The sequence below is a fragment of the Mizuhopecten yessoensis genome, unplaced genomic scaffold, assembly GCF_002113885.1.
Source record: "Mizuhopecten yessoensis strain PY_sf001 unplaced genomic scaffold, ASM211388v2 scaffold5737, whole genome shotgun sequence".
Classification (NCBI taxonomy): Eukaryota; Metazoa; Mollusca; class Bivalvia; order Pectinida; family Pectinidae; genus Mizuhopecten; species Mizuhopecten yessoensis.
The window spans coordinates 340,232-352,883 of record NW_018406198.1 but is presented as its reverse complement, the minus strand read 5'-3'; the positions used below and the strand labels follow the sequence as shown (position 1 = coordinate 352,883).

The 12,652-nt window shown below is 37.4% G+C and overlaps 1 protein-coding gene across 3 annotated transcripts in view; it reads left to right on the top strand.

Annotated features, from left to right (window-relative positions):
- Nucleotides 1-12,652, top strand: part of LOC110451033 (dynein heavy chain 6, axonemal-like) — a 75,522-nt gene that overhangs the window by 44,971 nt on the left and 17,899 nt on the right. For all 3 annotated transcript variants that reach the window (XM_021498868.1, XM_021498870.1, XM_021498869.1), the window contains 14 exons: nucleotides 442-628; nucleotides 1,304-1,458; nucleotides 2,173-2,353; nucleotides 2,577-2,702; nucleotides 3,263-3,372; nucleotides 4,624-4,786; nucleotides 5,210-5,292; nucleotides 5,667-5,904; nucleotides 6,753-7,055; nucleotides 7,680-7,865; nucleotides 8,429-8,601; nucleotides 10,124-10,304; nucleotides 10,904-11,083; nucleotides 11,937-12,043. In XM_021498868.1, the coding sequence (XP_021354543.1) occupies nucleotides 442-628; nucleotides 1,304-1,458; nucleotides 2,173-2,353; nucleotides 2,577-2,702; nucleotides 3,263-3,372; nucleotides 4,624-4,786; nucleotides 5,210-5,292; nucleotides 5,667-5,904; nucleotides 6,753-7,055; nucleotides 7,680-7,865; nucleotides 8,429-8,601; nucleotides 10,124-10,304; nucleotides 10,904-11,083; nucleotides 11,937-12,043 (2,373 nt within the window). The remainder of the gene's footprint in view (nucleotides 1-441; nucleotides 629-1,303; nucleotides 1,459-2,172; nucleotides 2,354-2,576; nucleotides 2,703-3,262; nucleotides 3,373-4,623; nucleotides 4,787-5,209; nucleotides 5,293-5,666; nucleotides 5,905-6,752; nucleotides 7,056-7,679; nucleotides 7,866-8,428; nucleotides 8,602-10,123; nucleotides 10,305-10,903; nucleotides 11,084-11,936; nucleotides 12,044-12,652) is intronic.

Here is a 12,652-nt window from a genome sequence, read left to right as displayed (position 1 = left end):
GGGGGGGGGGGGGGGTGATTTTTTTATATCAAGCAAGAGACCAAGCACATTTTCTAAAAGTGAAATCTAACATAATCAACTCAGTATTACTAATGGGAATAGAGAGATATTGCTGAATGAGTTAGATGAAATATGAAATTTTAACTATGATCCCATAAATAAATATATGAAGCCAGAGAAAATTTTGGAAATTTGTTTCTTGTCAGAAATATGTAGGAAATTTTACTTTTTATTTTATCGATGAAGAATTTGTGTAAAATTTGAATAATATCCTATTTTGATTTTTTTTTTTTATCCCCTTAACTCATTAATTCAACCCTGAAGATTCATTTGAACCCTTCCAATTCAAAGGTTGGAATAGTTCATTATGAAACTTCGGGGGTTAATGAGCTATAAACTAATGTATTCAAAATTAACATGTTGTTTTACACTCTATTTTAGGAATAACCTGCACATTGTGTTGTGTATGAGTCCTGTGGGGAATGCGTTCCGTACGCGTTGTCGAATGTTCCCGTCCCTCGTAAACTGTTGCACCATTGATTGGTTCACTGAGTGGCCGAGGGAGGCTCTGCTGGGTGTGTCCAAGTCCTTCTTTGAAAATGTTGACCTTGGCAAGGATGAACTCAAGGTTGGTATCATAAATATTCTCGATTGTAAACCCTTTAAAAAATGTCATTCATAATTCATAATAAGGACAAATTGTTTTTGATTAAATTCAATGGCTTTCCTTAACTCAATCACCCCTGAAGACACATTTGAACTCCTCCTATTCAAAGGTTGGAATAGCTCATTATGAAATTTCAGGGGTGAGTGAATTAATTTCCTTCACATGAGTAAATCTGTAATGGTTTGAATTTTGCACAAATATGTGGGTTGTTCATGGTTGGTATTACGTGGCTGTCGGTACATATTAATTTATACATACTTACTTTTTAAAGAGTACATTTAGTAATATAACATAAGTATAATCACAAATGTTTAGTAGCTTTGACTTCAGCTTTTTCATTAACTCATTCACCCCTGAAGTTTCATAATGAACTATTCCAACACCAATATCTAAATGAATGTATTCTGTCAATAGAATTCAAGTCAAATTTAAGGCTAAACAATAAATATTAAATAAGAAAATACCCAGTTTTTCCATTTATGAATGGCAAATCAAAGCAGTGGATAATATTTTTTTTCAAAGTTTTAATGATGTTATGTGAACATGATCAGGTTAAAATACAAAACTTATCTGACCGTCGTTATTAGGTTAAAATCTTTCACATTTGGTGATTTGTCTGTATGTTGTTTACCTTAGACGTCCATCGCTGAGATGTGTGTGGAAATTCATACGAGTGTCAGCACTATGGCTGAGCGGTTTTACGCCCAGTTGAAGCGACGTTACTACACCACGCCCACCAGCTACTTGGAGCTCATCAACCTTTACCTCAGCATGCTGGGCGAAAAAGCAAAGTATGTTGTCCATCTCTGTCGAGGAAAATACTGTAAATTGTGAAAATTTTGCAGTTTAACTTCCACTTTTTGCCCTCCTTAACTCATTCACCCCAGAAACTTCATAATGAACTATTCCAACCTTTGATTGGAAGAGTTCAAATGTGTCTTCAGGGGTGAATGAGTTAAAGACAGCAAATTTATCATGACAGCGAGTATGAGTACCCAGCAGATCGTTTGTAAAACCAAATATGAAATACGAATTAACGCGGGACAAATATTGATTTTACTAGTGACAGGGAAAATATTTAAATGGAAGAAAGTTTTTTGGTTTACAGGTGCTTGTCAAACTCCAGTCTTAAAATCATACCCAATCATTAAAATAACAAAAGACTTGTCCTAATCAGCAACCTTCGAAGGAACACTGGAAAATATGTCACAGAAAATAAGACATTTGGTTGCTAAAAACAGGTTCCTCGAATGCCCAGACTATGTCAACACTGAACATATCTAAATTGTTATAAAAAGACTATCATTTATTACACATGTAAAAGTTTGGCTTATCTTATTCTTTTACTGAACTTAGCAAAATAAATTTATATATCGAATGGGTTTGAGATTTCAATTACCAATGAAGCTGCACCTGTGTTCACTGTCAAGATGACAACTAATTATTGTTGTGTAGGGTGGCTTTCAGAATTGTTTTAACTAACATTTTGTGTTTGTTTGATCCAGGTCGCTGAGGAATGCTCGAGATCGTGTCCAAAACGGTCTCCTCAAGCTCCTAGAGACAAACGATCTGGTTGACAACATGAAGAAGGAGCTGGTGGCCCTCGAGCCAGAGCTGAAGAAGAAGTCGCTCGACACAAACAACTTGATGGAGCGTCTAGTGGTGGACCAGGAGTCTGCGGACAAGGTAACGCTGTCGTAATTTTAGGCTGAACATCCAGAGATTGAATAGAACCTACAAAAAAAATACCCAACCACCCATGAAAAAACAATGCCCTAAGTGCTTTCGCAGATTTATAAATACATTGTAATTCACATACTTTCATTCTATGCTTCAATAGATTATAAAAAATGAGAACACTCCCTTTATGGTATTTAAATTAGATTGAATTGGTCAAATCTGTTGTTAGGTGCGTAAAGTTGTCATGGAAGATGAGGCCACAGCCAAGGCTAAAGCTGAGGAGACCCAGGCCATCGCAGACGACGCCCAGAGAGATTTGGACCAAGCCCTTCCCGCCCTAGAGGCTTCCGTAAAGGTCAGAGGTCACCTTTGTAATCATTATGTTTATAGATATACCATCTATACTTTAGTACCCTCCTGTCATTTTGACGGTATATACAGTAGTATGAACGCAGTTGGCACTAAACATATTCTATGGTGCATGTAAGCTAATTTATCTGCAGTCAGAGTTTGCTGAGCTGACGAAGGGAGAGATGTAATTATATGTCCATATTTGTACACATTAGTATAGCTGTGATTCCTGTTAACTTGCTGAGCTGAAGAAGGGAGAGATGTAAATATAATATCCATATTTGTACACATTAGTATAGCTGTAATTCCTGTTAACTTGCTGAGCTGACGAAGGGAGAGATGTAATTATAATGTCTGTATTTGTACACATTAGTATAGCTGTAATTCCTGTTAACTTGCTGAGCTGACGAAGGGAGAGATGTAATTATATGTCCATATTTGTACACATTAGTATAGCTGTAATTCCTGTTAACTTGCTGAGCTGACGAAGGGAGAGATGTAAATATAATGTCTATATTTGTACACATTAGTATAGCTGTAATTCCTGTTAACTTGCTGCTGCAGGCTCTGGATTCCCTCGACAAGAATGACATTTCTGAGATCCGTGTCTTCTCTAAACCCCCTGAGTTGGTGCAGACGGTGATGGAGGCTGTTTGTATCCTGATGGGAGCAAAGTAAGTACCTCAACAATAGTTGTTTATTTACATTATTTACACTATTTACACTATTTACATTATTTACACTATTTACACTATTTACACTATTTACATTATTTACAAGCAGATTTTGTCAACTGGTTAACATTTCCACCTTCCAAGATGGCTGCGGTTTACTCAGCAATTTATTTTCAAGAAAATATTTTTCTTCTGTCCACACAACTTCAATAACTGAGGTAGACTGCAAAATTGTCTGGGGAGGCCACTACAGTGACATTGCCGTAACATTCAAGATATGTGGCAGTCTATGAAAGAAATAGAAGATATTTAATGGTGTCTTCAGTAATAACAAATATATTTTACGAGTGTGGCTAATATTTCGACATTTTTCGCACAAGTGAAAATTATCAAAATATTAGCCACACGAGTAAAACATATTTGTTATAACTGAAGACGCCATTACATTTTCTATTTATTAAATTTTTAAAGCATAAAACATGAAAAATGTAATGCATTAAAAAGGGTGGGAATCAGAAGCATAATAATTAGCGCCATATTCTAATGATGTCACGCTTGACAACAAGGCTGTGCGCCATTTTGAATGGGATACTCAACGCAATTCTGACGTTTTCTGCTATTTTCTGGTATGATTGCTTATAAAAATGTTATTAATTGTATATTTATGGAAATACTTAAGTGTATGTACCAAACATTTACCAAAACAACCACTTATTCTACCATCGCCTCATTTGAATTTGAACAAAACCTTGTTGCCTTTGAATGCAACGAATAGAAGATACCGTTATGATTGGTCAATACCAAAAAGTAATATAATTTTTGATATTTGCACAGTGTGAAAGATAGCAGTTTTATTAAGTTGATAGAATCAGATATTTCACTGGCAAAAATATAATAAAAAGATATCATTGGAAGCATGGCCCCAACACAAAATAGAATTCCAATACTTCTCCAGCACACATACTGGCATGCACACAGTTCGAGGTATTAGCAAGGTGGCTTAGGACCTGTTACTTAAATTGACTGCATTCATTTATTGTATAAATTGTATAGTTATGTATTGTAAACACTCATAGGTGTCAACCTCTGAAACCTTCCATGAGTGAGTGTCCCTCCTAATGAGGGAGGGTTGACACCTACAAACACGGTAGAGTAATTATTCTAGTTTGACGAAACGCTTTATCAAATGGTATATAATTATGGTAAGAGAATTAAATTGTGATATTGTAAGTATTTTCGATTTATCTACAGGACAGACTGGGCAGCAGCCAAATCCGTGTTGGGCGACTCAAACTTCCTAAAAAACATGTTGAACTATGATAAAGACAGCATCTCGGAGTCAACCATTAGGAAACTGAAGAAATATGTCGAGAACCCGAAATTTGTCCCAGAAACTGTGGAGAAAGTGTCAAAGGTAACAGAGGCCACTAAAACAGGCCACTATTATAAACTTGGAATTTAAAAAACAAAATTAACGTCCCAACTAACTAATCACATCTATGTTTGTGGGGAGTCACTTCCCTTTTCTGAATCCGTTTATAAATTTAGTCCAAAAGGAATGCTATACTCGTCTTTATTATCAGTACATGTATAAGGAAACTAACTTGTTACACGAAATGAAAAACATATCTGACTTAATTATATATATATGTAAGACAGTATTTATTAATTAGCCTGTGGCTTGCATTTCTATAGATACCATGCATGGACAAAAAATTTGAATGTTACACTTTGGTGAAAAATGTCCTAATATATATTACCTGGTATGAATGAGAAAAAGAAACAAAATGACTTTCATTGTTTGTTTGACCTTGAACTCTGATTGGCTCTCTTGTAGGCTTGTAAATCTATGTGTATGTGGGTGCTAGCCATGGATTGCTATTCCAAAGTGTTTAAGACTGTGGAGCCAAAAAGACAAAAGTAAGTAATATATTAACCCTGTCACCACTTTAGACCATAATGGACTCATACATTAATGCATGTAAAGTCTATGAAAGTTACATAGGGATGAAAGGGATAATGGGCATAATTTAGTTTTTCATCCCCAGAATACGTCTACTGGATTTTAATATTTTTTGTCTCATGAAAATATTTAGAATTTTGTTAAAGATTTTTCAAGTTTGTGGTCACGGAAGCACCAAAAGAAGGGAAAGTTAAAATGATGGTGTTTAGAATGTCCCTATTTATTTCAATGAAAAAATAATCATTTGTGTTTAGAGTCTGGAAGAGTCACAACAGAAACTGAGGGTCTTATGATAGCCACTAACAAAACCAATGCAATGTTTTTTATGCAGACTTGCAGCAGCTGAATCAGAACTTCAGACTGTCATGTCCTTGTTGAAAGAAAAACAGGACCAATTGGCTGCTGTGGAGGCAAAGATTGCAGAGCTGCAGAAGATCTACGATGAAAGCGTCTCAGAGAAACAGAAACTGGAGCGCAATATCGCTCAGACAGCGTCCCGTCTCAAACGAGCTGCCAAGCTGACGACAGCTTTGGGTGACGAGCAAGTGAGGTGGGATGAAACTGTCAAGGTGAGTCGTCCATTTGGTCGTGTCTGTAACGACTGTTCCTGTCCACCTGGGGTGTTATATTAGCAAATGAATCATAAAACATGAATTATCAGAAAATATTTTTAGCCACCAAATGTGCTATATAACCCCCTAACCAGGGTAAGACACTAACCTGTTTTGCGAGGTAGTCCACAGGACTAGTTGAATAGATTATTTCCTAATACTTTGTCAATATAACTAGTCCAAGATTTCCTGATAAGGAAACATCGCGATCTACAGCACAAAACATCAAACGTAATCGACTGTAAGGGACTAAGAGTAACTATACTGCCATAAAAAAATGGTGAAGTTTTAGGAACATTTGGACAATTATCATGCAATATATCTTATTTTAAACAGTTTTCTAAATTTTAAAAAGGAACATTCATATTTTATAATCATATTTTTCACACGTCCAAAAGACCAGTTAGGTTAGGTGATTCACTAGTCTACTAGTCCAGGACTATTGTTGGTGTCGACCCCAGCTTACCAGGTCATGGGTAGCAGTACTAGTGTACAGTATAGGGAACTGTGATGGGGAGTCATTTTGTTTCAAACTTTGTTTATTAACTGACATTAAATTGATAGAAAATTAAAAGTCAATTACAAAGTGCCTATAGGGAACACAATAAAATAAATATTAAAGCAGTCATTCTTGATCCTAAATTTATTTCTTACTTTTTTTCCCATACAGGTTGGAAAATTTGAAAACAACTGTGTTGCACTTTCTGATTATCCTATATCTCCGTATGAAATTCAGGGGGAAAAAAGGGAAACATTTCAAATTGACTGACCTTGTGTTGACGAATTGTTGTTTTGTTCTTTGACAGGAATTTAATAAACAGATAGGTAATGTTGTTGGAGACGTGTTTGTGTCCGCGGCTTGTGTGGCGTACTACGGGGCGTTTACAGCGACATACCGACAGGAACTGGTGACCGGCTGGACGGAGCGCTGTCAGGAGATGGAGATCCCAGTCACTTCTGGAATGACCATCATTTCCATTCTTGCTGATCCCTTCGAGATCCGACAGTGGAACATGGACGGTCTACCAAAGGATCAACTGTCTACAGAGAACGCCATCTTGGTGACCCGCGGCCGACGCTGGCCCCTCATGATAGATCCGCAGGAACAGGTATAGACCGCAATGGAGTGTGTGATGTTACGAACAATACATTTTATGTAGGAAAGATAAGTCCTGTTTTTTCTGTGATTGTATGTTATCATTTATCATTGGTTAAGAAATCCAAAACTTTTTAAAAATAGTTTATGTCACAGAGATACACTGTTAAAAAGAAAACTCATATTTTGCTGTATTTAAGTTTTAACTTTAACTCATTCTTCCCTGAAGACACATTTGAACTCTTCCAATTCAAAGGTTGGAATAGTTCATTATGAAACTTTAGGGGTGAATGAGTTAATATGGTCCCCCTCACTTGAAATTGATATATCACATTTCAACCTGTATTTGGTCAGTACATGAACAGGTTTTTACCATATTTGACCACAACCAAGCCCCCACTCACTTAGCCCCCTCCCCACTTTGACAAATGTCCTGGGAACAGGATGGGTGCCAGCAATTAAACCTCCCACCCAAATTTTCTCTCTCTCTCTCTCAGAAATAAAAAAATGTATGCTAATTTTTGTGTCTGAACATAAGCAAATTAGCCAACTGGATGCAAAACTGTTAAACAGAAACATGTAAAACAGTTTAGCAAATTCGACTACAAAATATTCATGCATGCTGATTGTGCTTCAGGCTAACCGCTGGATTAGGAACAAGGAAGCTAAGAATGGCCTGAAGTTTATCAAGCTGACCGACGCTAATTTCCTACGGACACTGGAGAACTGTATACGTATTGGTATGCCAGTCCTGTGTGAGGATCTGGGCGAGACACTGGACCCCGCGCTGGAGCCTGTTCTCCTCAAACAGACCTTTATGTCGGTGAGTCTCATAGAACAAGTGTAAGGTCCAAGTGTCTTGAATATTACGTGCAAGCTTTTTATGCCCCCGCCATAAAATGGGGGGCATAAAGTGTTTCCCATGTCTGTCGCGTCCTGTCCCATCCCGTCCCATCCCGTCCCATCCATGAGCGGGGGCATTTGTCTTACAGACATTGTCTAGTTTATTAAAATGGGGAAACTGACGATAGTCAACAAAAATCCTAAAACAAAAAATTTCATGAAATCAAAGCCAAGACAATAATAGTTTTGTTAAGTAAAAGCATTTTTTAAAACACTCTATGGTAGAGAATATCAAATGCAACGGAATCATCGGTACAAAGGTGTTCATATTTAAAATTTGTGATGAAATAATATTACTTTTGATATAATGTAAATAACTATTGAGATATTGATTTTCACATTGAACTTTGAAGATTAACAACACTGACCATTACATGTAATACAACACAGACCATTACATGTAATACAACACTGACCATTACATGAAATACAACACTGACCATTACATAAATTACAACACTGACCATTACATGACTGTTGTAGGGTGGACGTTTGCTGATCCGTCTGGGTGACAGCGATATTGACTACGATCGTAACTTCCGTTTCTACATGACGTCTAAGATGACCAACCCCCATTACCTCCCTGAAGTTTGCATCAAAGTGACCATCATCAACTTCACTGTGACCAAACAAGGGTTGGAGGACCAGTTACTAGGGTAAGTCACACTGGGTAGTACCATCTGTCTGTCTGTACGTCTGACAGTGTAGTTACTAGGGTAAGTCCCGCTGGGTAGTACCATCTGTCTATCTGTATGTCTGACAGTGGAGTTACTAGGTTAAGTCACACTAGGTAGTACCATCTGTCTGTCTGTATGTCTCACAGTGTAGCAACTAGGGTAGGTCACACTAGGTAGTACTATCTGTCTGTCTGTATGTCTGACAGTGTAGTTCCTAGGGTAAGTCACACTGGGTAGTACCATCTGTCTGTCTGTATGTCTGACAGGGTAGTTACTAGGGTAAGTCACACTAGGTAGTACCATCTGTCTGTCTGTATGTCTCACAGTGTAGCAACTAGGGTAGGTCACACTAGGTAGTACTATCTGTCTGTCTGTATGTCTGACAGTGTAGTTCCTAGGGTAAGTCACACTGGGTAGTACCATCTGTCTGTCTCTATGTCTGACAGTGTAGTTACTAGGGTAAGTTAAGCTGGGTAGTACCATCTGTCTATCTGTATGTCTGACAGTGGAGTTACTAGGTTAAGTCACACTAGGTAGTACCATCTGTCTGTCTGTATATCTGACAGTGTAGTTACTAGGGTAGGTCACACTAGGTAGTACTATCTGTCTGTCTGTATGTCTGACAGTGTAGTTGCTAGGGTAGGTCACACTAGTTAGTACTATCTGTCTGTCTGTATATCTGACAGTGTAGTTACTAGGGTAGGTCACACTAGGAAGTACCATCTGTCTGTCTGTATGTCTCACAGTGTAGCAACTAGGGTAGGTCACACTAGGTAGTACTATCTGTCTGTCTGTATGTCTGACAGTGTAGTTGCTAGGGTAGGTCACACTAGTTAGTACTATCTGTCTGTCTGTATGTCTGACAGTGTAGTTCCTAGGGTAAGTCACACTGGGTAGTACCATCCGTCTGTCTGTATGTCTGACAGTGTAGTTACTAGTGTAGGTCACACTAGGTAGTACCATCTGTCTGTCTGTATGTCTCACAGTGTACCATGTACAGTCGTTGACTTGGTATGAGGTCAATAGATTTATTGTTGAACTGACATAAATAATATTGACTTAAATGTAAAAAATATCATTGCAGAAGGGGATCCTTATGGTCAGTTGTTGTCCAAGAGGAAGTTTTTTGGACTTAAAACCAGCAAGAGGATTTTTTTTTATTAATTGTTTGCATGCAATAAAAACTGAGCTAATCAATTTAATGCCTGGTAAAATATAAAATTAAGTTCACAGGGAAACTTTCACCCCGTCAGATATTTGCCATTCAACGGTATAATCCAAAGACGCCCAGTGTCAATTACCCCCATCACATGTCCTTACCATATATGGTATGCTATTTATTGTATTCACTGTTTAGATAAGTTTGCCCTCATTATGGAAAGCAAAAAAAACCAGAGTTAAACTGCAGCAAAAAACTTCCCTGCATACAGGATATTGTTTTACTGGAGAAATGATCGAGATTATCTTAGTAATAATGGTCTTTGGTGATCTTTGGTTGTAGGGATGTGGTCGGCTTAGAGAGGCCAGACTTGGAGGAACAGAGAAATCAACTGATCATGAAAATCAACGCCGACAAGAACCAGCTGAAGGCCATTGAGGACAGGATTCTTAAGCTTCTGTTCGAATCAGAGGGCAACATCTTGGACAATGAGGAGCTTATCAACACACTTAACGAGTCCAAGGTAGGGGTCATAGGTCACAAAGAAGTTGTTGAGTTACAATGAAGTGGGGGTGAGTGGTCATAAGGAACTCATCAATATGGAGAAATTAAAGGTCAGGTCGGCTGTCACTAAGGACTCAAGGGTTAAAGGGTTTCTAAGGAGTCGGGGTTAAGGGGTCACCAATAGGTCAGGGGTCACCAAGAGGTCAGGGCTCAATAAGAAGTTACAAATTTGGGATACATCAGGAGCACATGAATACATAATTTGTAGGTGATCATCAGGCAACATAGTGCAAGTTAGGAGGTCAGAGGTCACCAATAGTTCAGGGGTCACCAAGGAGTTCAGGAGACGTGAAGGTGTCAGAGTAAAGGATTCACTATTGAAGGACATCTGGGTTTGGGGGTCCCAAAGGAGCTGTAGGTCACGAAAGGTCTGAATCATGTATCGATGGAAAAGGCAAAAGTAAAATGTGTTTAATTGACATTTAGGGGAGTAAAGACATCATTTATCATTAGTATGCCTGTAGGAATTTCTCATTTTAGAGATAGGCATTGACATATAACCTTTGACCTTTGCCAGGCATTGACACATATATATATATAACCTTTGAACTTTCCCAGGTGACCTCAGGCGTGATAAAGCAGCGTCTTGCTGAGGCAGAGGTGACAGAGGAGAAAATAAACACAGCTCGTGAGAAGTATATCCCAGTGGCGGCGCGTGGCTCCGTCATGTACTTTGTCGTGGCCGACATGGGCGAGGTCGACCCAATGTATCAGTTCTCACTGAAGTACTTCAAACAGGTAACCACAGCCAACAACTAACAATTTCAATGTGCTGTACACTTTATGTGTGGAAATGAACCACTTTATATAAACTTAGATTGTTGTACTTTTTATAAATAATGCTTTAATTGAGACATATTTATAACTGATAAACATACAAGAAGATACAAGATACAGAAGAATTTATTTACCGTAGGTTACGTAAAAATCGGACAACATAAGCTTCGACAAAACATAGGAAGATAAAACATAAAAAACAGCTATTGGAATGAAAACATAAATACTATACATACATATGCATGCATCAATATAGCACCTGGAAGCCTTAAAACAGGCTTACATACATACATACATACATACATAAATGCATACATGCATACAGGCATACATGCCTACATACATACATACAGGCATCCAGGCATACATACATATATATATACATACATACATACATACATGCATACATGCATACATGCATACAGGCATACAGGCATACAGGCATACATGCATACATACATACATACATACATACATACATACATACATACATGCATACATGCATACATGCATACATGCATACAGGCATACAGGCTTACATACATACATACATACATACATACATACATACATACATACATACAAACATACAAACAAACAAACAAACAAAAGGGAAAGGTGTGAAAATAGCATAATCGGGCATCTCGAAAATGGTCACCATTGTTTCATAGGTTTAACTGTGAACAGCTGGTGTATGATAATTATGAAATGATATTAAGAGAAGTGACTGAAAAAACGTGTGATATAAAAAAAAAAAAGTTTATTAATAAAAAGTAAAATGGAACCTCAAATGTAATCCACTGCTGTTTTGTAGCTTTTCAACACTACCATCTCAATGAGTGAGAAGAGCCCCGACCTGCAGGCACGTCTGAGGATCTGTCTGAAAGAAACAACGAGTGCTATCTACAAAAACGTGGCCAGGTATGAACTGTTCTACAACCAACTACTGTCAATTTTCTGTCTGGCACAATTTAATCTAGAAAGTGGTGAAATATTTTAACACTTGTGCTAGTCGGTGTGAGATTTAATCTCACAGAATAAATCTAATAATAGTTTAAAAGACATCAGAATCCTGATGATAAATGTAGAACTGAGCTTACTACACTAAATTACTGTGAAATCTGCTTAATATCACTGAGCACTTGTCAAAGGAAAGCATGATATTAAGTGAACTGTCAGATCACATGTTTTTCTGATACTTTTAAGCTGTCAAAGCCTGAAAATAACCTTATTTAAATGTGTAAGTGATACGGTTCTAAGGTAGATATTTAAATGTGTAAGTGATATGGTTTTAAAGTAGATATGGTTCTAAAGTAGATATTTAAATGTGTAAGTGATATGGTTCTAAAGTAGATATTTAAATGTGTAAGTGATATGGTCCTAAGTAGATATGGTTCTTAAGTTGATATTTAAATGTGTAAGTGACATGGTTCTAAAGTAGATATTTAAATGTGTAAGTGATCTGGTTCTAAAGTAGATCTGGTTCTAAGTGATATGGTTCTAAAGTAGATTTTTAAATGTGTAAGTGAT